The sequence below is a fragment of the Notothenia rossii genome, assembly GCF_949606895.1.
Source record: "Notothenia rossii genome assembly, chromosome: 3".
Taxonomy (NCBI): domain Eukaryota; kingdom Metazoa; phylum Chordata; class Actinopteri; order Perciformes; family Nototheniidae; genus Notothenia; species Notothenia rossii.
The window spans coordinates 69,624,722-69,651,924 of record NC_136901.1 but is presented as its reverse complement, the minus strand read 5'-3'; the positions used below and the strand labels follow the sequence as shown (position 1 = coordinate 69,651,924).

Genomic DNA, 27,203 nt, shown 5'->3' with positions numbered 1-27,203 from the left:
AAAATAATAAGGTTTTAATGTTAAAATTATCGGTTTATGGTACATGGTTACTAAGATGCTGTAAGATGTTCTTTTGTTGTTCTGTTTATGTTTTTATGTTTCATGTGGAACCTACTTGAGCAGGTCTCCCTTGAAAAAGAGATCAATGATCTCAATGGGATACACCTGGATAAATAAAGGTTTGAAATGAAATGAACTACTGTCATTCCTGGTGTTTTTCCCAACTAGCTAAAATAGGAAAATGTGCTGTACAATACATTTTGTTATATTCATCTTTAATTTTAAATGGTATGGAAAAGTTTGGTGTAGAACATGGAGTCGTAGATTGACACTGGTCTCGGTGTTGTATTGAAGTATTTTGAGTATTGTGGCAACACGGGTTGTGTAGGTGTGTTTGTTTACCTGTTGCCATATGATCGCCCCCCGAATAAAGACTTTTCTGGCTCAGCGGTTGTCCCGCGGCTGACCCCAGAAAAATGCACGGTTCAGAAGGTTTAATGTAGCTGGACTGTGAAAATGTTTGCACGGGAGAGGGGGGCTGAGAGTAAGAGATGGAGGGAGAGAGGGGGGTGAGGCAGACAAGTGTGCCAGCAGTGACTCAGCCGGTTGTCAGGGTTTTTCTGGGGATTTTCAGGATTATAGAGGTAGATAAATGGGTATTAGAACAGCATGTTTTAACAATACAGAGTGTAGAATACAATGCAGCTATGAAATGAGCAGACAGAGTCGAGAGGCTTTGCTTGTGTCTGGAGGAAAATCTGATAAAAGTGGAATCCAAAAACAGAGGCAGGTTGCAGAACTGTTCTCAGGATGTCCAGCAGCTGGGTGAAGGACACTGTTTATTTAAGTTCTGCTCTGAAAACAGGGAGTGGACCAGATCAACATGATGTGTGGATCATGTTCCTATAAGCCGGGTCCTCAATGTGTTGCACGACATGGAAAGCCGAGTGTTGCAGGAGGTCTGCCGTGTGAGCCAGACTTTAAAATCTCTCCACTGTGAGATAAGGATCAGGTGCTCGCCTTGCTGCTACATTTGGCTCGCTCTGGGTTCTGTAAAGTGGGAATTCAGTTGTTCCTGTCAGAACCCTTTAACATCTTTACAGTTTCTTGAAGAACAGTTAACCTTCTTTGCAGTGAGATCGACAGTTGATTGACATTTTGGATTGGTGCCCATCAGTCTGAGCCAGCAACATTTCAGAGCCGCTGCAGAAAGAACACTGTTTTTTTTCTTGTTGTTCTTGAAAGACTGTTCTCTGCAGGGCGACAACTAATTAAATATTTGTATTAGCGATTAATCTGCTGATTATTTTCCAGATTAATTCAGAAATCATGTCCATGCTGGTTTTCTCAAAGTCTTATGTGATATCTTTAAATGTTTTGTTTTGTCAGTCTGAAACTCTTAAGATATTCCGGGAGTAATGCGATAAACATCCATTATTTGAGAAGCTGAAAAAGCATTTCTGCCATTTTTCATGAAGATTAAACGATTAATGAATTATGAAGTAGTTACAATGTGCTAATTGTTGCAGCTATAGTTCCTTTTTTGTGTTCTATGCAAAGAGGTGTGATTTTTGGTAGCTTCACTTACACTTTTTCTTGAGGTTAATGAGCAATTAGCAAATCTGTTTCCTGTCACACCATCTTTATGTGGTTGTTGAGTCTGGCTAGTATCAGAGAGAGGAGAGGAGGAGGCTGCGTGAGATTGACATTGACAAACTGTGAAGTAAAGTGTTAGAAAAAGAAAGAAAGACACGGAAAGCAAAGCAGAAAGAGGCTGTCTGACATACAGCCCTTTGGTTTGTTTAGACCTGACCTTTGCCCTCTTTGCTGATAAACTGAACCTGCACCCCCCTGACCTTTGCGCCCCCGTCCCGTCCCGTCTGTGCAGCGATGGAGGTGTTGGTGAGTGAGCTGGGCGTCCTGCTTAAGATGCTGGACCAGGAGAACCTCAGCTCAACCACGCAGGAGAAAAAGACCTCCGTGTGGAACCTCCTGAAGCAAATACAGCCATCGGGTCAGTAAGAGGAGGATAAAAGTCCTAGTTTGTTTCATTTAAACTCTACACATACAAACACGCACTACACTCGTCATTTTAAAGCGTCTCTGTCCTTGCCTCCAGTTTCAGGAACAGACTACATCTACATGAATTCAGCTGTGTTCAGAAACGGCACCAGCTTCGTAGAGTCCCTCTTTGAGACCTTTGGTGAGTCTTTGTTGCTGTAAAATGTGCTCCATATAAATACTCTGCAGACATCATGTTCTCTTTATATATAAGTGTCAGTTTAAATATACATTATTGTGTCTTGCAGACTGCCAGCTTGGGGACCTAAAGGATGTGACAGACGATCTGAAAGAAGACAACAACACACAAGCTGACACTTTAAAACAGGTAAGTGGCAAATATATAGTGACTGATCCTTTCCCAGAAATCTACATTACATGTGTGGGACGCGTCGTTTCAGCACTCACCATCCAAATTCAACATTGCAGATGACCATTACACCTCTAGATGACTTGTGGAGGAAAAGCGAAGAAAAACAGAGATTGTATTCCATGTTGTGGGGCTTTCTCATGCACACATGTTCATCACTCTGCAAGCTGTTGAAGGAGTTAAGATGTAGGGACCCGCCCAGAGCCCATGTGTCTAATTTATGGATATCATTTAAAGGGTTTTTCTTTGTATCGCTTTGACGATGTAGTTCTGAGGCTGTGAAATAAAAATTCTTTCTTGGTTATGAGTGAAATTTGAGAGTTGTGTTTGTGTGTTTCGTTTCGTAGGACTGTGCAGACTCCCCTGCCCCGCACTCCGCTGACTCCCCTCCCCCTCTGCCCACGACGCCTCCCCCCGAGGAGTATTACGAGGAGGCCGTGCCCCTCAGTCCTGGCACGTTGCCCGAGTACATCATCACACGAGGTCAGCATCTTCCCGCTCTGTTGCACTCAGTGCTCTTAGTGTCATGTTGCTGTTAAAACCCTTTAGACAGTAATTACAAAGTACAAGTTGTATTCAAATACATCACGGAACTTAAGGAGTAATTAGTGATTTTTTTCCTTCCCTTTACAGTCAGGCCTAGCCCTCCCAACTCTATCGAAGATGGTTATGAAGACGCCGAAAGCAACTACCCCACTACGTGCATCAACACACACCGCAAAAACTCATGTAAGTTGAAAAGAAAGTGAACAATATAACACCAAAAAAACTGTCTTTTTCAACAAATAAAACACTTTTCCTTCTCTGTAATTTCCCCATCAGACAATGACTCTGATGCTCTGAGCAGTTCCTACGAGTCCTACGAGGAGGATGAGGAGGAGAGGAGCCCCAGCGTCAGACTCACTCATCAGTGGCCCTCGGAGGAGAGCTCCATGCCCCCCGCCCGGGACTGTCGCATCTGTGCCTTCCTGCTGCGCAAGAAACGCTTCGGCCAGTGGGCCAAACAGCTCACTGTCATACGTGATAACAGACTACAGGTGAGAAGTTGTTAAACTAAGTAAAAGCCCTGACACCAAGCTGATTATCGTCCGTCTGTCAAGCTGGAGACATCGATGTACGTCTGTCCGCCATGTTTTTGTGGTGTTTCCTGCACTTTTAGCATTTTTTTATGCAGATCCCAACATACTCCAATGCCTTTATTACTTGCTGAATTGACAGCGGAAGGGGATGACTCTTATTGGCTGTTCAGCTCAGGCTGATCAGTGCACATTAAGAGAAACGGATGCGAGGATAAATAACAAAACACTCAAATCAAGAGGGAATACATAGACTTTCATCTTCATCTTATCAAATCATCCTGATACACAGCTCTTTTTGAAACAATATCACCAGAGTGAAAATGGGTGTGAAATGCTGCTTTGTTTAAATGTTTGTAACATAATAACAGCTTGTATATAAATATACTGCTGGATGTTTTGGGATTTCCATTTTAGAATGATGATCATGCAGACACGAACGTATGTGATTGATGGCTGTTGTCTTTGTTGTGTCTTCAAGTGCTATTTTTTTGGCGAAAACAAAGGCATCGCGAGTGCAACAGTTGACTCTTACGCAACGTGTTTGTTGACCTTGGCTTAGTGTTTCAGGGCCTTATTCTTCAGCATGCATTTAGGAAACCATAAACAACCTCTTCTTCAACTTCTACAACTTTATTATGTGTGCGCCTTTGTGCAGTGCTATAAGAGCTCTAAGGACACATCCCCCTGTGTGGACATGCTGCTGCCCCAGTGCACTGTGGTCTACGCACCCAAAGACAGCAAGAGGAAGCACCATGAACTCCGCTTCACTCTGCCCAATGGAGATGCACTGGTGCTGGCCGTACAAAGCAAGGAGCAGGCTCACAGATGGCTTAGGGTGAGCTACACTTTGAAATTACAGTCCTGCATGTAATACACACCAATACGGCCATCAATCATGTCGAACACTCACTGGAAGTGGGTTTGACGATGTGGAAAAACAAACCTCAGAGAGTCGAGAGTGACACGTGTGAAATATCTCCCCGCAGGTTGTTAGAGAGGTGAGCGGTCAGTGCGTTGGGCCGGACGAATCTGCGTCCCCCATCATTCCAAGAAAAACTGAACTTGACAAGGTAAGTGCATAAGAGAGGATGTTTGTGTCTGTTGGTTATTTCCAAGACATCATTTGTCTTTACAGCTGAGGTGAGGAAAAGTTGCTGGCAAGCAGCAATTGTGTTGTCACCGTCAATTTTCTTAAATAATTGTTTGGCTCAACGCAGTGCACAGTGAAACCTGTATTTGGCCCGCAGAACACGGAGCGGATATGTAGCTTAATTGGGTGTTAAGGCAGCAATGACAGGGGTGTTGGATCAGGCACATCCTCTTTACCTGTCAGAACACACACCGCAAAAATCTCTTTTATGAAAGAAAGCATAGAATGCAAAGAGAAAAAGAAAAAGGATGATTCTTAATATGTAATTATGTAAGATAATGAAATAATACATGGAATGGCAGGCAGACTGATCCTGTGAAGGACTGCTTTTGTAAGTCTAAACCAGTGTTGGTATGCTTCTTCCTCAGAGGCTTTCTGCAGAGAGGAACACCTCAGACTCAGACAGTGTGGGTGTGTCGACTGGAGAGCACTGCAGAGAGAATGGTGAGACAGAGACACACACAGCCTCAAATCAATACAGCACACAGAAACATGTTGACTCAAAGTCCACTCAGTAGGTTTACAACTGCTTCTTTGCTCTATTGTTTTCACATCACTTATTATCAATAGTCCATAGTCTAGTGAAATGTATGTTGCCACATCTTATCTGTATATCTTGAATTACAGTTTCCAGACACCAAAGATACATTTGGACAACGGACAACTCTTTAATCCTTTTGTTTTTGATGTAGGCAAGGTGAAACGGGGAGCTTTCGCTGCAGGCCGTAAAATCACTCGTATCATCAGCTTCTCAAAGAAGAAGCCCCCTCGTCCAGGTGACCCCCGGACCTCATACAGCGACCCTCGGCAAGGTCAGACTCTACTTCACTTAACCTGTCTACATATCCTAAGGTCTTTAAGCCTCTTAAATCTTCAGACACAGCATTTGTAAGCCTCTGGATACCATTGACATCTGACAGCCAGAGGCATAATGTTTTTCAGTTGGCTGTCCATCATATTCTTGTCAACGTCATATATCAGTTATGACTTGAGGAACATTTTATTTGGTCTTTAAATTTGGCAAAAAAACTTCCACTTGGACTGAAGGTTTACATTATCTGTATTTGATGGTCAATGGTCACTTAAAAAAAAAAATGTGCTTGTTATTTCAATTTCATACATTTCTTTTAGGATAAAATGATGACATTTCAGACAGGCATGGATTTGAACTTAAACTTAACTAGTTTGTAGAGTCGATAATTCTAAACACTCATCCATCTTTTCCCTCCTTACCATGCAGGCTATGTGTCGGTGCTGGTGCATCAGGTGTGGCGGGAACAGTGGTGCCGTGTGTGCAAAGGCTCCCTGCACTTTTACAATGACAAAGGAGACTCTCGGACGTCCCTGCCTTCACTTCCTCTCCACGGCTGTGAAGTGCTCCCGGGACTTGGACCCAAACATCCCTTTGCCTTCCGAATCCTGCGGAACCACACAGCGGTGGCTGCTCTGGAGGTAAAAAACGGACCGTTTGTTCCTCATTTAAAGTGGCTCTGCACTAATCAATACTTTTATTAACAGGTCTAAAATGTGTTCAAAGGGGTTACTCTATTTGAAGAACACACCATCCCTTGATACCACACTCACACATTTTGCTGTATTTTAGTGTCTTTCAGCTATTTGTTTTTTAGTAACTTCCAAATTAAAAGCTTATTTGTTGGTCTCTTTTTAGGCTAGTAGCTCTGAGGAACTTGGACGGTGGCTTGGAGTCCTCTTGGCAGAGACAGGCTCTTTGACAGATCCAGAGTCTCTGCATTACGACTATGTTGACGTGGAAACCATCGCTAACATCCGTGACGCTGCACGGCATTCCTTCCTGTGAGTGAGACAAAGAGGGGGGAAGTGGGAATTTCAGGACAAGGTCAAAGCAAGGCCAGTGACCAACGCAAAGATGTTGAGACCAAATAAAGATTAATATCTCCTTTTCTCTATTCCTAGGTGGGCCACATCTTCCGTCAGTAACTCTACAGACTGCAGAACATATGATGAGGTCCCTAATGAGGACATGCAGGTAGGATACGTGTGCTTACATGTTTTTTTAAGTTTAGTTAAACATAGGTGTAATTCTTTACTTTGATGTGAAGATTAGCGGCTGCATGTCTGTGTGTGTGCAGCTGTTTGGGACTCTCCCTGTCTGAATATGACACTCCATATCAGTCACTGGAACAGACAGACAGTTCTCTGTTACGCGCCTATCAATGACTGCTTTTTGTAAGCCAGAGAAAAAGCAGTGTGTGGGCATGGGAGAGGGGGGGAAAGACAAAGAAAAAGAAAAAGCGATCTAACTGGTGACAGGAAGGCAAGAGGTCATGGAAGTTTTATAGCCTGTAAACTCCTTTCCTAACCCCACTGACATGCACTTAAACACTTCACCACCTAAAGCCACAAACATACACACCTCAGTGGTCTCATACCAATAAATCTGAACATTAGTATATTGCTTAGCCTAATATACAAACTTTGCCGTCTTTGTCCTCCTCCGTCCTCATCCTTTTTTCTGCATCCTCCCACATCTGTCATGTCCCCCCACCCCCTCTCTACTCCACCCAGTCAGGAGAGAACCGCAGGCTGCAGTCTGGGAATCAAGGGAAGAGGCGCTCAAGTTTCTCCAGCAGTGACTCTGACAGAACCAAGCCTTTAGTCTCCCTCAAACGAACAGGCTCAAGTAAGTGTGTTTAGTTGGTTTTCCAAAATACCATATAACCTATATTAAGTTATCAAGGATTATTTGTTTGAATCAAGTCTTTGTATAGAATCTAATGCCTATAGGTTGTGTATATATATTTTGTGAAGAATAGAGGACCCAAAATGTATCCCTGTGGAACCCTTTTATTAGAGTTGACCGTACAAAACTTCAGTAACATATCGTGATCCATTACAGCATTATGTCAGATAAATTAACAAAGCTGCACAAATATCATTTTTATCCAAAGTATTCAAATTATCATTCACAACCAACCAAAAAGCTAATATCCTATATAAGCACAGCCGGACCAAATATTTGTAGAAGCTTCCCTTTTTATTAGCTTTAAGCCCCTCTCCCTCTTAGTAGGAGCAGTCTGCTTCCCTTCAAGGGAACAAGAATAATACAGATGGCACTTCTTAATATACTGTAGTTGTGTTTCTCACAGGAGTTAGATTGCAAAGCTCTACTTTTACTGTAGCATACTCTCTTCATAGATTCCTCGTAACATTTGAGCTTTTATAAGGCTCAATATTCCCCTTTTCCCTCTCCTCTTAATCATCTTCTCACTTTCCATCTATAATCTCTTCCCTCTTCACTTACATCTACAATTTGTTTCCCCGTGTCAGTTGGCCTCCACCATGCAGAAAGGAATTGGGCTTCCTTAGTTTAGGAACGTGATATTGGCGTGGTCGGCTGTTTCTCTGCTCCTCTCAGTGTTGTTTCACAGGCCTTCACTGTGACGTTCTGACACATCAAAGAGCAAGCGCTCTCCACGGCTGAGAGCTTCCGGATGTAACCTGAGATTTACTGGACACTCACATTAGATCCGCTGTCTTGCCTCCTGACCTCTCACTCTGCAGGAGAGCATTTGTCTGTTTACCTTTTATTCATGCATCGTATCTTTGTGTCCTCCCCAAAATTCTTCTTTGAATTATGAAAGAGGTCGAATGTGTGTGCTTTTCTCTCACGTGGAAGATGCGTCATACTCCTTATGTGAAGAGATTTATTTAGGACAGGCAAAAGAAATCGCTGATAATGTTCTGTCTCCTTCCCATAACCCCTGCCCATTTAACCCCTCACCTTTGCTCTCTTCTGACATTTTCACATAGATGAAAACCAATATGGCAGGTATGGGAAAACGCGAGCGGATGAGGATGCAAAAAGTTACCTGAAAGAGAAGGAGGAGCTGGAAAGAGAGAGGGATGGGATACGAAATGCACTTGTGACCCTCCGTAAGGAGAAGAGAGAGCTGAAGGAAGAGCTGAAGACCGCCTCTGGTAAAGAGACACAAAGCAAATCAGACATCAGTTGAATTTCTTCTCAGTCATTACTGCTTCAATAAAAGTCTGCAGCCTTTCAGTGTCCAGATACTGATATTTGTTACTGTAAGCATCATAGCTATTATCTAATACCATAGACAATTAGAGGCACCAAGTCTCCAAAGCAAAATGGTTTGTTTGTAAGTTATATTTTTCTTATTTATCTGCACTTCAAATCAGAAGGCTTGAATATTAATTAGACATTCCTTGTCCTGTCTCTGCCCCCGTAGTCTGACCTCTTTTATTAGAGGGCCATGTGAGTAGACAAATTCGCTACAGGGACGACTAAAACAACTAATTGCTTTTGATAATTAAACCAAAAACATGGCTGTGAAATCTTTTTCGAATCAAATTTAATTTCCTGTATTTCCACATAGCATGTTGAAGAAATATTCAGATCTTAAATCTGAAAAAAGTAGCACACTACATGCTAAATAATTACCTTTAAGGAAAAAGTAGAAAAGGCAGAAATAGTCATTAAGAAAAGAGCCATCATCCAACTAAAAATAACATTTTAAAGGATAAGGTTTTTGTTTCTTTGAGGGGTTAAATATTCTTCCAGTTTATAAAATGTTTGTGTAAAATGTTTAATCTGAGATGTAACTAGTATATTTAGCTGTAGTGAAGTATAGAAGTACAATATCACTCAATTCAAGTAAAAATACCCAAACCTGTATTTACAACCACTTTGTTTGGTTGACGATAATTGCTTTTCTGATCATTGTTTGTCTCATCGTGTTGCTGTGTTGATATGTTGCAGAGAGGAGGATGTCCTCCCTGAACAAGCGTGTGTCCCAGCTGGAGGACACCTGTCGAACCAAAGAGGCAGAGAGGGTGGACCTGGAGCTGCGGCTGACTCAGGTCACAGAGAACCTGAAGAAGAGTCTTGCTGGGGGAGCTCTGGGTGCGCCTGTTGAGGCTAAACCCCCACTTAAGGTATATATCTTGCTTCATGTGTAAGGACGCACAAACACATGTTAAACGTGGTATATTTAATTATTTTCCTTTTAATTTCTGTGCAGGCCTCCAGCAAAAAGAAACAGAATATCTACAGTGATGCTTTACCAGTAAACTGTGCCTCAGAGATGCGTCGGAGACCTCCATCTGTTTACGCTTCTTCTGGAACTGTCATGCAGAAAGCAAAGGTAGCTGCTCAGTAACTCTCACTGTGACTCTCGTGAACAATACCCAAGCCTGTCATTAAGGGCAGGTTTCTCTCAGGATTCTAGGGTCACAACAGCGTGTGTCATCGTCTAATGGGTTTTCACGGTTCAGATAGAAAGCCACTTTGGATATTCACGATTAAGTGCCGGAATTGTACTTTAAGGGGTTATCCATAAAAATGATTCTATACATAATTGTGAAGCCATTTCTTAAAGGCTAACACTTTTAAAGATAATTTGTTTTAACAATATTGTTTACTTCAACTATTTGTTGTGTATGACCTTTGTTTGTTGGCATTTTCTATTTTTTATGACTATAAAAACCAAAGTTCTCCAAGCCTGTTTTTCAGGTCTCAGGCTTGAAAATGACATTCCCAGAACAAATGACCATATTTTCCCTTCTAAAATGGTTAAATTAGTAATATTTTTTCTCAAAGCAAGGTTACATCTCTGAGTTGGATGTAGAAGTGTCAGAATCAATATAGATGTTTTTATTTTAAAGTAAATTCAGATCGAACACAGTAAAAGAAATTAAATTATAGTGTCCGTCCAAAAATAAATAAATAACTTTTAGTGAAAACCACCCTTGAATGATGGGATGGTAGACTAAAAGCTTTAGGAATCCAAACATCACAACATATAATAAGTACCTTGTATCAAGATTGATGCAAAACAAGTGAAATGTGACCTTTTTAGAGAGATTTAGCACAAAAAACAAACTTCTGGGGTCATTTGGGTGGATTTTCCATATCTCTGACCCCCCTTGGTCGATTTTGATGATTGACATCTCTTTCTAACCGTCAGAGCTAATGGAATCAAGGGGAACTCCCACATACACACACACATTACCAAATAAGGAGTGAGAGTGACGCATAGTCAAAACCGGAATCTGCGATAACTCTGGTGGCTACCATTAGCAGCTAACTTTTACTCTCCGATTTTTACATAAAAATGGAATTATGGATTACAAATATTTTTTTTCAAAGTGACAGACACATTCAATTAACCTATGGATTAACCCTCAGCCCCGTTCTTTCTCGCTTTAATGCCATTGAACATGACTTTTGATCAGAATAACAGCTAAGGTGAGACGATGTCCCGTTTTTCCTCCGTAATGCTACGTGTTGTGATGTCTGTGTTTGTTTCCCCTGTTGCGAGTTCTGATCGCTCAGTGATCATACTATACCTATATAATCTGTGGAGTCTCAGCTTTAATCGGATATCTTGTGTGTGCAGTTACGATAAGTAATAAGGGTATCTTTATCTTGAGTTCTGTGGCAAATTGCGTTTTTGCTCAGGGGTCATTTAGATGCTTCTTATGAGACTTGTGTTTTGTTTTGGTAAAAATTGTTTGTATCGTCAGTTAGCTGAGATTATTCCCGTTAATCTGGTATAACACATTAATAGGTTTTTAAATATTAAGATGCCCTGAGACACAGTGTCGTGAAAAAAAAAAAGACCCGCCGAAGCGGTCTTTGGGGCTTAACAGGTGCTCTATTTATTTTTGCTGTTTCTTTGTTTACATGTACGTTTCAGCTTCACCTGCTTTCGTGTTGTTACTGAATCTCCTACATGTGTTTACCTTTACAGGAATGGGAGTCAAAGAAAGCAACCTAAGAGCAGCATTATGGAGAGGACTGGAAAAGAGAGATCATGGATGTCAGGATGTTGTTACTGTGAAATTCAATCTCTCTAAGGATATCCTTCCATCTCCAGCCGAAAGCAAATACTTTTCAGAGGAATACAACTGTAATGACAGAAATTGCCAGCAGGTGGAGGTACATCTCTCTGAATATTTACTCTTCTGTCTACCTTAAAGATATTTTCTAAATTTGAGAATCCAAGGACACTTGCAAGTCTTCGTCCAAGTGATTTCATTGTATTTTGTGAAAATGTGGCAAACAGGAATGAGGGTTTATGGCAGAAAGACTCAAGAGAAGTGAATTGTGTTGTAAAGAAGGGTTAACACAGGATTATGTTCTAATCTTGGTGTTAAATGAGGTGAAAATTGTGAAGTTGGTTTGAGAAATGACGAGGGAGGCGATTAAAGCCACAATATGTCTTCTTAAATAATCAACTTTTTTTATTTGCCTGTACAGAGTGAGACATGACCATTGTTTTGTATTTTGTTTTACTTTTTTTAAACATTGTTCAAGGATTCATTTCTCATTTTCATTATCATCATAACTACCTTTAAGAGATATTCAGTAAATAATGTGTGAATTATATATTTTATACACTTATTAGCTTCTTCTCCTGAATTGAAGCTGTGCCAAACATCAAACCATCTGTTGAACAATGCAACATATTCCTTTTCTTGGCAGATAAATACACCATCATTTAGTGACTAACAAATTGTTGCTATTGTTGATCAAATAAATCATTTGCAGAGTGGTAGAATCCCCACTTTTATGTAATTTAACAACTTTTCTGTTGAACCTGTGGTTGACTTTTGCACTTTACTGTTCTCCTACCTGGATAAGGGAATAATAAATGTACGCATTCTCAGTCTCACTTTTATTATATTAATTAACATGGTATGAAGTAATTGTACACTTTACGGTCTCAAACAATGTATGAAAGTCAAAATAAAGACACTAATGCATCATCAGTCACTTAATAAAGGCAATTCAATGCAACACAGTATAGTGTGATGCAGCTCAGGCAGCCTACCGTTTGACTAGTTTTACTAGTTTCTTTTGGACTAGACTTGTCAGGAAATAGACAAAGACAGGCTTTATTTGTATGTTAAGATGTTAGTAGCCGTCCATTTAGAAATGATTAATAAAGCTTTCAAAACGGTAAAATGCAAAGAAGAATTTCCAATGCCGAATGATGAATAGGAGTTTCTAATTCATCATTGTCTAGCCCTGTTTGAGGGACAAAAAGGTAATAAATTATGCGATACAAAAAAGCATGTATGATCAGTTTAGATCCAGTGGCAAATGGTATTGGGTCTCAAATGAGGAGATGGAGCAGCATCAAGGATGGTGAAATGAACAATGCAGCAGCTCAGAGGAACAGATAGTAAAGCCAGTAGAGGATATTGACACAGAGGAACGCCATGGGGAAAGCGGTGCGAGAGTGGCGATCGATGTTGTGTGGATTTTCCACCGTGAAGGCGGCCGCGGCTCTGCGTGAAGCGCTCCTCACTGAGGACAGACCGCAGCCCTGATCCGACAGCTTCGCTGTCGCAGTCCGCTGCCTGCTCCAGGGGCTCCTCTGCAGTGGAGCTCATCTGCAGTGTGTTTCGGCTGGGTGGAGCGGAAGATGGGGATGGAGCCGTTTCCGTTGGATTCATTGAAATCCCTCAGAAGCTCCTGATAGAGACAATAACAGTGTTGTTGTTATCCAACATCCTTTAAGGGTGGGTGAGTAAAGTTAATTTGAACACATAGAAATCACTTTGAAGCTTACCATGTTGATGACTTCAAATAAGACAATTATTTTTCGTAAACAAGTTTTCTGAAATGTAATGTTAAAGGTCCCATGTCATGGCCATTTCTACTGATCATAATTCCATTGTTGAGGTATACAAAAATAGATTAATACTGTGCAATTTTCCAAACTCACATTGGTTTCTCAGTATGTGTATTCACCGGTATTCACTCTCTGTCCTAAACGGCTTGTTGGAGCTCCTTTTTCTTTCAAATCTAGGATACCTAACCGCCGATGAACACAAATCTGTCAGCATTGTGCACATTTACTTTTCTGCTTTTAAATTTTAAATAGCACCACTATAACATTTGACTATATTGTGTTGTAATATGTTTTCTCTGCTTTGGTCATATCTGTCTGACCATATATAAAGTCTATAAAAGTGATTCAATATATGAAGAATTTATGCACTTAGGCTCTTAACTCCATGATACTTTGACCTTTAGATAAACCCAGTTAGATATCCAGTACTGACCGATGTATGTCCTGGCTGGGACAGAGGACTGGCTGATCCAGAATGAGACCCAGGAGAGGACCACCAGCAGGATGGAGGGGACGTATGTCTCCAGGATAAAGAACAACACGTTTCTACACAGTGCGCAATGCAACACCAGCTTAGGGTATTGTCCTGTAAAAAAGACAAGGTACATATTGTAATGATGTATCATTTGTGCTCTCATATATAGGCTACCCATTTGTTAGAAGGGGCTTCTGGGAGTTGAAGTATCCTACCTGTCTCATACACAGACAAGAGCCAAAAAACAAATAGTTAACTAAGGTGGTGGCTAATGGATAAGTTAGCTCAAGGTTTAGCTATGGCAATTTATCATGGGCGTAGGCTAATGTTTTCCTACAGGGACGACTAAAACAACTAATTGCTTTTGATAATTAAACCAAAAACATGGCTGTGAAATATTTTTCGAATCAAATTAATTTCCTGTATTTCCACATAGCATGTTGAAGAAATATTCAGATATTAAATCTGAAAAAGGTAGCACACTACATGCAAAATAATTACCTTTTAAGGAAAAAGTACAAAAGTAGAAAAAGCAGAAATAGTCATTAAGAAAAGAGGCGGAGAGGGTGGACCTGGAGCTGCGGCTGACTCGGGTCACAGAGAACCTGAAGAAGAGCCTTGCTGGGGGAGCTCTGGGTGCGCCTGTTGAGGCTAAACCCCCACTTAAGGTATATATCTTGCTTCATGTGTAAGGACGCACAACACACATGTTAAACGTGGTATATAGTTGCCTTTACTTTATGTGCAGGCCTCCAGCAAAAAGAAACAGAATATCTGCAGTGATGCTTTAACAGTAAACTGTGCCTCAGAGATGCGTCGGAGCAACCTGGTCTCACCAGAATACGTGACTCCACCACGACTCCTTAACGGCGCAGTGCATGAGGCTCCTTTGTCGTGGTGCACACACGCATTTCTAAAACGTCCCGCAATGATCTTTTATTCTATGAAACGTTTTTAAAATCTACTTTATAGCAAATGCCATGTCCATCGTCCACAAAATTGACGAACTGGAGGTACTACTAGCTGCTAACATGAACGTACGCGACTGCTGTGTGATAATCATAACAGAATCTTGGCTACACCTGCGGATTCCGGACGCAGCAGTGCAGCTATCAGGCCGCTCTACCCACCGCTACGACAGGAACAGCGCTTCCGGTAAGAGCCGAGGGGGTGGTCTGTGTGTTTACATCCACAATGACTGGTGCATGGACAGCAGGGTTACACATACACATTGCTCTCCCGACCTGGAAGTAATGTCTATCATGTGCAGACCCTTTTACCTGCCCAGAAAGCTGACGGTGGTGATAATTAACACCGTTTATATCCAACCTGATGCTAATGCCAGCATTGCACTTGACCACCTCCAGAGCTTAGTAAATAAACAACAGAGGTCCCATCCGGACGGAGTTCATATTGTAGCTGGAGACTTCAATCCTGCATGTCTAAAAAATGTGCTTCCCAAATGTGTACAATATGTACGATGTACCGCCAGAGGAAAGAACACACTGGACCGGGTATATACTAACCTGAAGCATGCTTACAGAGCGGTCCCACTCCCCCATTTAGGACTATCTGACCACCTCTCACTGCTTCTCATCCCAGCTTACACCCCCCTCAGAAGTAACACCAAGCCGGTGGTCAAATATATCAGAACCTGGCCCGAGGGGGCACTCTCACAACTGCAAGACTGCTTCGAACACACAGCGTGGGACATATTTGAACAGACAGACTTGGAGGAACACACAGAGGCTGTCTTATCCTACATCAAGTTCTGCACAGACACTGTAACTGTGGAAAAACGCATCGGGGTCTACCCAAACCAAAAACCATGGATGAAAAGAGCGGTGCGGTCTCTCCTGAGTTCCCGTGACACAGCCTTCACGTCGGGGGACGCAGCCCAGTACAGCTTGGCAAGGGCAAATCTGAGGAGAGGCATCAAGGCTGCAAAGGAGGACTACAAGGGAAAAGTGGAGGAGAATCTCGCTCATAACAACACAGGGTGCGTTTGGCAGGGCCTTCAACAGCTAACCAACTATAAGGGCAAAACATCTGGCACTACTAGAGCTGACGCCCACCTTGCAGAGGAACTAAACCACTTCTTTGCCCGCTTTGAGGCTAGCAGAACCTCCCACTTTTCTACTCTGCCTCTGTCCCTGCAAACTACCAGCTCCATACCACCTCCCACTCTCAAAGAACATCAGGTGAAGCAGACGCTGAGGTCTGTGAATCCTGGAAAAGCCGCAGGACCCGATGGAGTAGTCAGAAAAGTACTCAAAGCTTGTGCTGACCAGCTTTCAGGGGTCCTGACCAGGATATTCAACCTGTCCCTGTCACAAGCTTGCATTCCATCCTGCCTGAAAACGGCTACCATCATTCCTGTCCCCAAAAAGACACCAGTCAGAGAGCTCAACGGCTACAGGCCCATAGCCCTAACATCGGCGGTGATGAAATGTTTCGAAAGACTGATGGCCGACTACATGAAAAGCCAGCCTCCCACCCTCCCTCGACCCTCATCAGTTTGCCTATAGAGCCAACAGATCCACGGATGATGCCATCGCCACGGTCCTTCACACAGCTGTGAGCCACCTAGAAGGCCCAGGCAACTATATAAGGATGCTGTTTGTCGATTTTAGCTCAGCTTTTAACACCATCATACCTGACATACTAGTGGAAAAACTGTCAAGCCTAGGTTTCCCCTCCATCTTATGCGCCTGGATTAATAATTTCCTTACAGACAGTGAAAATAGGCCCTTATTGCTCCTCCACCCGCACCCTCAGCACTGGCTCCCCGCAGGGCTGCGTGCTGAGCCCTCTACTCTAAACTCCCTACACACACGATTCTCCCATTCACCCCTCCAACTCCATTATCAAATTTGCAGATGACACCACTGTTGTCGGCCAAATACATAAGGGAGACGACGAGTCGGCATACAGAGACGAGATCCTAGTGATTCTGTTGATTATTACCTGTCTGTATAATGTTGCAGCTCAGCTGATTTTGGATTGATGGCAAAGGGAGAGGGACTTAAGTGAGAGTGAAAACACAAGGTAAGTTTAATACTACTGTTTTATATAAGTAAGCATACTAAACATGTATTCTATCTAGGCCTGTCGCGATAATCGATAAATTGACTTATCGTACGATAAGTAAAAATGGACTCGATAACTTTTCTGAGCTCGATAAATTGCCGTTTACATAAAGATGTCACCAGCATTTTAGCCTGGAGCGCTGTGGCTGCCAGGAGCGCTGTGTTACAGAATGGTTTAGGCTAGGTTGCAGCTCCACCCTGTGGACGTATTGTGCCTGTGTTATATATATATCTGCCTCACGTGACTCTACCTCAGTTGTATGATTACCTGCTTAATGTGAATACACGGCGTTGAGACACAGCCTGATTTGCCTTGTTTATTAATGCACCTACATCTACAAACATGGTGTCAGAAGCTCAAATAGGACCCAGCTGTGGATTGCATGCTACTGTCCGTCGCTGAGACGGCGTGCATTTATTTGTTTTGGTGAGGTTTAGCAGTTTCAGTTAGCCTGTTAGCATTAGCGTCACGTTGGAACAATGGCATCCAGCATCCCACCTCCGGAGCCTATGAAGATGGCGGGGGACATCCACGGCAACTGGGTGAGCTTTCGAGCAGAATTTGAGGATTATCTGCTTGCGACCGGGCTCAGCGAGAAAGAAAAGCCGGTACAAGCAGCTGCGCTAAGGAGAATAATGGGGAACGACTGCCGCCATGTTTACAAACACAACCTGGGACTCACCGCGGACCAACAAAAGGATGCGGGTGATATACTGGTGGCACTGGAGCAATACTTCACGCCCGCAAAGAACGTAATCTTTGAGAGGTACGTTTTTGGCAACCTTAAACAAGAGGATGGAGAGCTCTTGGATGCGTTTGCTACCAGGCTGAAGGAAAAGGCTGCCTCTTGTGAATATGGAGCTTTAAAAGATGAACTCATAAGGGACAGGCTTGTTCTCGGGATAACTGACGAGGGTGCTAGACGTCGTTTACTAAGGGAAAAGGACCTTAAATTGGACGAGGCCATTAAAATTTGCCGTGCAGCCGAGGTCATGGACAGCAAGTTAAAAACCATGTCACTGGGCAGCTCTGGACCTGGAGACAGCGTTAATGCCACACAAGGACAGCGATATGGACGGAGGTCTGCCAGCAGGCCATCCGAGTCCACCAACACATCTGCACAACCACAGAGCATGAGAGACGCTGGCGAATGCAAGTACTGTGGCACACGGCACAAGCGTGGGCGGGACCTGTGCCCTGCTTTTGGTAAATCGTGCCGCTCGTGTGGCACTGCTAACCATTTTGCAAAAGTATGCATGAAAAGAGGCCAGCAGGCACGCCAGTTGAATGCTGTGGATGACCCGTTGCCAGGGGAACTGGAGGACAGCGATGAGAGAGACGTGTACACAGCGGAGAGCGTAGGGGCTGTGAACACTCAAGGTAAAAAGTGGTTTGTCAACCTGCCACTGCAAAGTGGGGTTCAGAGGTGCCAGCTCGACTCTGGAGCCACTTGCAATGTGATGAGCATCAAGGACAAGACGAGACTGGCGTCTAGAACGCCTCTTCTGAAGAGTCTCACCAGATTAAAACTATACAACAGTGAGTGGATGAGCTCATTAGGTGTGTACAGCACACAATGCGTCATTAGGGGTAAGACGCACAGACTGGACTTTGAGATCGTGCATACTGGCCAGAGGCCCTTGCTTTCGGGTGAGACATGTGAGAGACTTGGTCTGATACGCTTCACCATTCCTGAGGAGCTGAATAAGGTGGAGCACTGCAGGAAGGGAGACCTGACCAAGGAGTGTCTTGTCAGCACCTACCAAGACGTGTTCACCAGCCCTGTTGAGTCTCTGCTTGGTGATATTCACTTTGAGCTGGACAGCACTGTGACACCGGTGCAGTGTGCTCCCAGGAACGTTCCAGTGGCCCTCAAGGCAGCTGTTAAGGCTCAGCTTGATCGATATGAAGAGGAGGGACACTTGACCACAGTCACTCAACCCACGGACTGGATTAGCAATCTAGTCATAGTAAAAAAGCCAGACAAATTGAGACTATGCATTGACCCGAAGCATCTCAACCGTGCTCTGAAACGGTCCCACTACCTTATGCCCACTTTAGATGACGTGTTGTATAAGCTGCCAAAGGCACGTATATTCACCCTGGTGGATGCACGTGATGCATTCCTGCAGTGCCGCTTGGATGAAGAAAGCAGCCTGATGACAACATTCTGGACACCGTGGGGTAGGAAACGCTGGCTGAAACTTCCTTTCAGTGTGTCAGTTGCCCCGGAGCTGTATCAAAGGAAGCAGCATGAGCTGCTGGCTGGCTTGACAGGGATTGAGCCCATAGCTGATGACATCCTTGTAGTCGGCTGTGGGGACACAGAGGATGAGGCCAATCGCGACCATGACACAAACCTCATCGCTCTGATGGACAGATGCAGGGAAGTAAAGCTGAGACTGGGCCTGAAAAAGCTGCAGTTCCGAGTGAAGGAGGTCCGCTTCCACGGCCACATACTGTCCGCGGAGGGCCTCAAGGCTGACCCTGACAAAGTCAGGGCGGTGCTGGACATGCCAAACCCCACAGACGCAAAAGGGGTCCAGCGGTGTGTCGGATTTGTGAACTATCTGTCCAGATTCATGCCACGCTTGTCAGCGGTATGTGAGCCGCTGAGGAGACTGCTGGACAAGGATGTGATGTGGCACTGGCTGCCCAAACATGATGCCGCCATGAAGGAAATCAAGGCACTGGTCACGGCGGTGCCAGTCCTAAGGTACTATGACATCCGCAAGCCAGTCACCGTACAGAGCGACTCCAGTCAGGCGGGTCTGGGCTGCTGCTTGCTTCAAGGGGGACAGCCTGTCGCATTCGCCTCCCGGGCATTGACCCAAACAGAGCAAAATTATGCACAGATTGAAAAGGAGTGCCTGAGCATCGTATTCGCCTGCCAACGCTTCCACTACTATCTATATGGGAGGGGTGATGTGACTGCAGAGACCGACCACCGCCCGCTGGTGTCCATCTTCACCAAGCCCCTCCTCAGTGCGCCAAAGCGCCTTCAGAGCATGCTCCTCACACTTCAGAATTACTGCCTTGCGGTGGTATACAAGCCAGGCCCTGAGATGTACATAAGTGACACGCTCAGCAGAGCCACCACCCCGCCACAGAGAACAGACACACTGTACCAACGTGAAATGGTCTGCAGCATGCAGCAGGAGCAGTGTGACACGGCGGCCATTCAGCAGGCAGACTATTTAAATGTCAGCAGCCAACGCCTGGCACAGATTCGGACACACACTGAGGAGGATGTGTGTCTTCAAACACTTAAGTCTGTCGTGCTGGAGGGATGGCCAGGACACAAAGAGGAGACCCCTGTAGCCGTCAGGGACTACTGGGCCGTCAGAGATGAGATAAGTGCACAGGATGGCGTGCTCTTCAGGAGTCAGCGCGTCATCATTCCAAAAGCTATGCGCCCGGAAATGCTGAGACGGATCCACTACAACCACGTGGGGGGCGAGGCGTGCTACAGGCAGGCCCGTGATACACTTTACTGGCCCGGTATTCAAGGGGAAGTCAAGGATTATGTGCAAAAGTGCTCTGTGTGCAATGAGTATGCACACGAACAACAGAAAGAGACTATGATGTCACACCCGCTCCCCACACGTCCCTGGCAGCTAGTAAGCATGGATCTGTACAGCTACGCAGCACAGAACTTCTTGCTCGTGGTGGACCATTATTCTGACTTTTGGGAGATCGACCTGCTCCCTGACCTATCAGCGGACACCACGATACGTAGATGCAAGGCACAGTTTGCACGCTACGGTGTCCCAGACAGGGCCATTTCTGATGGTGGAGGCCAGTTTGCCGGTGGAGAGTTCCGGGCGTTTGCGAGAGAGTGGGGTTTTGAGCATGTCATGTCCTCACCGAGGCACCCAAAGGCTAATGGCAAAGCGGAGTCAGCAGTGAAAATTGTAAAGAGCCTGTGCAGAAGGGCAGACCGTGCCAAAGAGGACCCCTGGAGGGCCATATTGCATTGGAGAAATACGCCCACTGAGGGTATGCATTGCAGCCCAGCACAGCGGCTTATGTCGCGGAGACTGAGAACCCTTCTCCCTGTGGCCGACCAGCTACTGGTGCCTCAGGTCGTCACGGGTGTTCCTGACAAGCTGAAAGTGAAACATCAAGCAGCAAAGCTGACATATGACAGATCTGCCAAGGATCTGCCGGAGCTGAACGTCGGCCAGCCCATACGGATGAAGCCGCTCCCAGGAGACAGGACGGGCCGATGGAAGAGAGGTGTGTGCCTTCAGCAGTTGGGACTCCGGTCCTATCTGGTCGGTGTGGAGGGGACCACGTATCGGCGCAACAGGGTTGATCTTCGACCAGCAGAGGCGGCCCTTCTCCAGCCGTCAGTTCTCCCAGAATCGGCCCCGGAGCAGCCTGCGAGTGGGGGGAGCGCCAGAGAGGTCGTCTAAGTCCCCGAGGAGTCTCCAAGGCCATCACCCCCGAGGTCGTCGCGGTCTTCCCCGCAGACTGGGGGTACACCATGCCGTGAGTTACAGGGCCGGGCCTTCTCCCGGAGCGGACGGCTGATTAGACCTCCTGACAGACTTGACCTCTAGGACACACACACGCACTCACACACACACACTTGGACTGTGCGCACTCAAACACACATGGACGATAAAGATTTAAAAAAAAAAAAAAAAAAGGAAGTGGAGAGATTGTAAAACAAATGTGATTGATTGTTCTGAGTTTATTGCTGATGTGTTCTGATCCAGCTATTATTGAAGTGTCTTTGCTAGGTGCACTATTTGTTGTTGAAATCATTTGATTAATGTTCTGTTTAAAGGTCAACAGTTTAATGGCAGTATTGATCCTGTGTTGTTTCTTAACAAAAGGAAGGGAGATGTTACAGAATGGTTTAGGCTAGGTTGCAGCTCCACCCTGTGGACGTATTGTGCCTGTGTTATATATATATCTGCCTCACGTGACTCTACCTCAGTTGTATGATTACCTGCTTAATGTGAATACACGGCGTTGAGACACAGCCTGATTTGCCTTGTTTATTAATGCACCTACATCTACAAACACGCTGTGGCTGCCAGGGGCGCTGTGAGGGGCGGGGCTGACACACAGCCAGGTCAGGACACTCCGCGTGCACGTGCAGCAGCGTAGCAGCCAAATTAATAATATAGCGACAAGCGGGAGACAACGTGTGACTTACTCGCGGGGAATTTAAAGTGAAATGGAATTGGTTACAAAACCTAACTACACATCTCGATTCTCCGGTGTGGCAGTATTTTGGATTCAAACCAAATCAACGAGGCGAACCTACGGACTTGAATGAGCCGGGCGGTGTGTCGCATTGGTTTAAAAAAGGTAGCGACAAAAGCAGGCAATACCACGCATTTTAAACCACCTAAAACACAACCACCCCATTCCGTTTTTCCAGCTGGGAGCAAACACGGCAGCTGGAGATGGAGAGCCCCGCCCGACAATGCAAACATGTTGGTGTTCCTTGCTCGAAAACTTAGAAAAACAGATTTGGATATGGCCTGTTGAGGCATCTGGGTCTTTGACAGTGGACTGTACATTTGACTGTTGTTTTAAGGAGGGTTTTTTTGCTTGTGAGATAATGTGTGCTCATATTTATTTATTTATTTATTATTATATTATTTATTATTATTATATTATTTATTATATATATATATATATATATATATATATATATATATATATATATATATATGAGAGAGAGAGCTCTGTTTTCCAGCCTGACTATTTAATTTATTGTTTTGGTTGTGTGATTTAATTAATTTATTATAATTTAATTAATTTGTTTTATTTATTATATATAATTTATATATTTTAATATTATTTCACATTTCATTTGCAATGTTGAATGTTCAATAAAAAGTTATGTTTGAAAGGCTGTACTTGAATTATTATTATATATTATCATTATGTCTAAAATGGTGCCGACAATATTATCGTTTATCGCAATAATTTCCAGAAAAATGTATCGTCCAACAAAATTAATTATCGTGACAGGCCTAATTCTATCACTGTATTATATAAGTAATCTTGTTAGTAACCTACTGTATGGCAGGTGGAGGGGCAGTGATGTTACAGGTGGAGGAGCAAAACTGCAAGACTGCAAACTCACAAGACAGAGAAATCAAAGTTTGTTCTCCAGAGAAGAGGTTGATTTCACTTCATTTATTTCATATGTTCTAAAGATGTGGAAATGGCAACAAAAAAAAACTTGAGAGCTGCAACCAAGACAACTGTAACAACATGAGTAGAGAGCCACCAAGGTTTTTCAAGTCCCTCTCTTACTCCATTTTGCCAACCCAAACTTCCAGGTACATGACGGGACACCTTGCTTGTTTTTGTTGTTTGCGCTCCTCTGGCTGGGTGCTGGCAGGTGGAGGGCAGTGATGTTGGCAGGTGGAGGGGCAGTGATGTTACGGGTGGAGGGGCATTGATGTTAGCTGTTACACACCAGGCTCAAACTTAACACATTGCAGACTTCTTTGCAGTGTCCTTATTCCTGGAAGGGGAATCTGCAATTCCTGCAGAGTTTTGTAACCCGTTGGTCCGCACGCAAAGCACATTTTTAAAGCCTTCTTAATTGTCTCATTGCTCCATTTCATCCCCTTTGTGGTGAGTCTGCCTAATGCCTTAAGTTGGTCTTTTGAAAACGTTTTCTTATGTTTGTTGTCCCTAATTTTTCATTGATCTTGAGAGCTGCATTTTCCTTCCTGATTTTTCTTAGTGCAGACTTTGCTTTTTTGGTGATTCCTTCTTGGCTCTTTAATTTTCTCTTTATTTTTTTTAATAGATCTGTTTGACTGGCTGCTGGTTCCCTCGTATGCTGACTGGCTGCTGGTTCCCTCGTATGCTGACTGGCTGCTGGTTCCCTCGTATGCTGACTGGCTGCTGGTTCCCTCGTATGCTGACTGGCTGCTGGTTCCCTCGTATGCTGACTGGCTGCTGGCTGAGTGGGTGGTGTCCACCCTCCCTGTCTCTCCTCACTAGCCATGTTCTCTCTTTCTTCACCCTCACTTTCCTTTCTCTCAGTCTCCTCATCCCTTCTTCCCTCAATCTTTGAGACTAATGTAAGTAGAAGACATGGCACTGTAGATTTTCGAACATTTAAAATATTATACCACTTAAAAATAAGAAATATGACTTTTGTTACTAAGAGATCATACTTATTATACCTGTGTCACCTTTCACACTATAGCTGTGATCATGAGCTATGGGCTTTGTAGATACAGGTCCCGGGGTGAATCGTGGTGCAGGGGCCCTTCTCTTTTTGACCACAGGGCGATGCACGAAGATGGTGGGTATAGCCTCTGCTCTCAGCCTAGTCTTGCCCTTTTTTGTCTTGACAAACTGGTCTGCATCAAAATGTGCCTGCGGAGTGACTTGAGGTTACTTCACACACAGAACAACTCAGTTTTGTCTGCCCACATACATATTCCATAGTGGTTGAATACACAGTATTAGGAAACACTTTATACTTACTGGACATGTTATACTCATTATCACTGTATATAAAATATGACCAAGAATGTGAGACAACTTTATAGAAATGCATATCACATCTGTTACTGATGCCATTTGTCATACTTTGTTAAACTCACAAATAATAAAGTTCCATAACTTCAGTTGGGAACAAAGACCACACCTTATCTCCCCAAGGCAATTTCCCATCCAATAGGTGTGCTATATAGGTGTGTATAACCCTTTCTCCTGTCTGTTACTCCCTCTTTCAGCACAAGAACCAGAGGGGGATTCAATGGAGCCTGAATACCTGCACTGAGACCCTAACCCTGCACCCTGAGTCTCAACTCTCTGTGTTTTTCAAGCCTTTCCCTGTTTTTTTGTATTAAACAAAACATTAAGCTTTCCCAATGGTGTGGTTTTCGTTTTGTGAAAAGTGCAAATGCAAATGCAGTGTTGGTATATAATATCCTCACATATTTTTTTGCTGTTGGTCGTGAAATTGCTCCTGCTGACTTGAGCCAGCCATTTTTTCCTCCGCTCTGTGTCAGTGGGGAAGCCGTACATTCGTACTCCTTTCTCTGAGCGATTTGAGCATCCCCAGGCAGCACAGCAAACCATGGTCGCGACTAGGAGGCAGCACAGCAAACCAGGACAACACGGAGGAAAAGGCACAGACAAACTGCATGATATGCTATTCAATGTTTATTGAATTCCATGTATTTGCAATGGATGGTCCTAAAACAACACATTTAACATCATCATCATCATCATCATCATCATCATCATCATGCTGCTGCTGCCGCTGCTAGTCCTTTGATAGTCACCTGTCGGTCTCCTGTCCTTTATGAAAGCCATAAAGATGACATTAGTCATTTAGATAACTTGTGTCCTCAATTACCATGGGATTACTGAAACTACCATGAATTTAAGAAAATGGTAGAAATTGATCTAATCTGAATTTTGAAGCATTCCTTTAGATCCCCTCCCTCTAAATATATCAATAAACATTAGAAAGTGATGCTCCTGACTACCATACAAGTTTAAGAAGATACTATTGGTTTTAAAGAATTCAAAGCTATAAATAAACAGCAACAGGCTCTTTAACCAAGGCACTGTTAGCCTAACATGTAAACTAGTTGTTCACACTAATCCTAATATTATCACTTAATATTAGCAAATTTTATTTTTTAAAACATATTGATGTAAATACATACACATATCGATTTGTTGTATAAATATTGCAAATCAAAACCTTTATTCACTAATAATTAACAAAATATCGTAGTTCTATCTCCTCTTATCAATGCATTCACATTGCCTGCCATGAACTTCCGGGGAACGATCCTCGTCTACATGAACCACGTGACGATAACCGTTTTTGGACTTCCGCTGTCGTAACTCTTCTATCTATCACCTCCCACCCATTTTTTTTACAACGTCTCATGAGTAATGTGCAGTACCGGAGTCCAACAGAGAGGCAGCAGCTGCGGGCCAGTAGACTGCGTACTGCGTAACCTTCCCTGCCTTGAAGAAGAACTGATCCTTCGTTGTGAAGAGTCTGGTTAATGCGCTCCGCACCACAGCAGTAGCCCAGCTGCGACAGAGTCCAACAGAGAGGCAGCAGCTGCGGGACAGCAGCCTAGAAGCAGGGTTGGGTTGTAACGGAATACATGTAACGGAGTTACGAAATCAGAATACAACAATAGGCTAACTGTATTCAGCTGGCATTACATTTAAAAAACGAGTAATCTGATTACAGTTACTTTCGTAAACCTGAAGTGAATACATTTTGGAATACTTATTGGAATCATTGGTGGAAAAGTTTCCTCACAAAATGTAATATTCATTACCGGCAGAACTGTGCACACTGCACAGCGCTGCAGCATGTCTGACCCAGCGCCGTATAGATAGAAGAGTTACGACAGCGGAAGTCCAAAAACGGTTATCGTCACGTGGTTCATGCAGACGAGAATCGTTCCCCGGAAGTTCATGGCGGGCAATGTGAATGCATTGATAACAGGAGATAGAACTTCGACTTTTGGTAATTATTAGTGAATAAAGGTTTTGATTTGCAAAATTTATACAACAAATCGATATGTGTATGTATTTACATCAATATGTTTTAAAAAATAAAATAGAATTTGATAATATTAAGTGATAATATTAGGATTAGTGTGAACAACTAGTTTACATGTTAGGCTAACAGTGCCTTGGTTAAAGAGCCTGTTGCTGTTTATTTATAGCTTTCAATTCTTTCAAACCAATATTATCTTCTTAAACTTGTATAGTAGTCAGGAGCATCACTTTCTAATGTTTATTGATATATGTAGAGGGAGGGGATCTAAAGGAATGCTTCAAAATTCAGATTAGATTAATTTCTACCATTTTCTTAAATTCATGGTAGTTTCAGTAATCCCATGGTAATTGAGGACACAAGTTATCTAAATGACTAATGTCATCTTTATGGCTTTCAGAAAGGACAGGAGACCGACAGGTGACTATCAAAGGACTAGCAGCAGCAGCAGCAGCAGCAGCATGATGATGATGATGATGTTACATGTGTTGTTTTAGGAACATCCATTGCAAATACATGGAATTCAATAAACATTGAATAGCATATCATGGAGTTTGTCTGTGCCTTTTCCTCCGTGTTGTCCTGGTTTGCTGTGCTGCCTCCTAGTCGCCACCATGGTTTGCTTTGCTGCCTGGGGATGCTCAAATCGCTCTGAGAAAGGAGTACGAATGTACGGCTTCCCCACTGACACAGAGCGGAGGAAAAAATGGCTGGCACAAGTCAGCAGGAGCAATTTCATGACCAACAGCAAAAAAATATGTGAGGTTAGGTTATTGTATACAAACACTGCATTTGCAC

At 43.6% G+C, this 27,203-nt stretch overlaps 1 protein-coding gene and 2 long non-coding RNA genes across 5 annotated transcripts in view; 2 read left to right on the top strand and 1 right to left on the bottom strand.

Annotated features, from left to right (window-relative positions):
* afap1l1a (actin filament associated protein 1-like 1a) overlaps window positions 1-12,333 on the top strand; it is a 28,017-nt gene extending 15,684 nt beyond the window's left edge. For both annotated transcript variants that reach the window (XM_079671544.1, XM_079671545.1), the window contains exons 2-19: window positions 1,889-2,014; window positions 2,120-2,203; window positions 2,310-2,389; window positions 2,779-2,914; window positions 3,065-3,160; window positions 3,254-3,468; window positions 4,166-4,345; window positions 4,497-4,580; window positions 5,029-5,104; window positions 5,353-5,472; window positions 5,901-6,112; window positions 6,330-6,475; window positions 6,596-6,668; window positions 7,208-7,322; window positions 8,453-8,620; window positions 9,423-9,598; window positions 9,685-9,807; window positions 11,416-12,333. In XM_079671544.1, coding sequence (XP_079527670.1) covers window positions 1,889-2,014; window positions 2,120-2,203; window positions 2,310-2,389; window positions 2,779-2,914; window positions 3,065-3,160; window positions 3,254-3,468; window positions 4,166-4,345; window positions 4,497-4,580; window positions 5,029-5,104; window positions 5,353-5,472; window positions 5,901-6,112; window positions 6,330-6,475; window positions 6,596-6,668; window positions 7,208-7,322; window positions 8,453-8,620; window positions 9,423-9,598; window positions 9,685-9,807; window positions 11,416-11,442 — 2,237 coding nt within the window. In that variant the 3' untranslated portion in view covers window positions 11,443-12,333. The remainder of the gene's footprint in view (window positions 1-1,888; window positions 2,015-2,119; window positions 2,204-2,309; window positions 2,390-2,778; window positions 2,915-3,064; window positions 3,161-3,253; window positions 3,469-4,165; window positions 4,346-4,496; window positions 4,581-5,028; window positions 5,105-5,352; window positions 5,473-5,900; window positions 6,113-6,329; window positions 6,476-6,595; window positions 6,669-7,207; window positions 7,323-8,452; window positions 8,621-9,422; window positions 9,599-9,684; window positions 9,808-11,415) is intronic.
* LOC307033186 lies at window positions 11,973-14,416 on the bottom strand. Its single transcript, XR_013806411.1, has 3 exons — window positions 14,282-14,416; window positions 13,739-13,891; window positions 11,973-13,145 (listed from the first exon to the last, which is right to left on the bottom strand). It is a non-coding gene; the product is annotated as an uncharacterized lncRNA (long non-coding RNA).
* An 8,166-nt stretch (window positions 14,417-22,582) lies between these two features.
* On the top strand, window positions 22,583-27,045 carry LOC307033185. Of its 2 annotated transcripts, XR_013806409.1 has the most exons (5): window positions 22,583-23,019; window positions 23,359-23,482; window positions 23,661-24,164; window positions 24,601-26,372; window positions 26,806-27,045. It is a non-coding gene; the product is annotated as an uncharacterized lncRNA (long non-coding RNA). The 2 variants fall into 2 exon arrangements; XR_013806410.1 differs by having other exon boundaries at window positions 23,661-26,372.
* The last annotated feature ends 158 nt before the right edge of the window (window positions 27,046-27,203 follow it).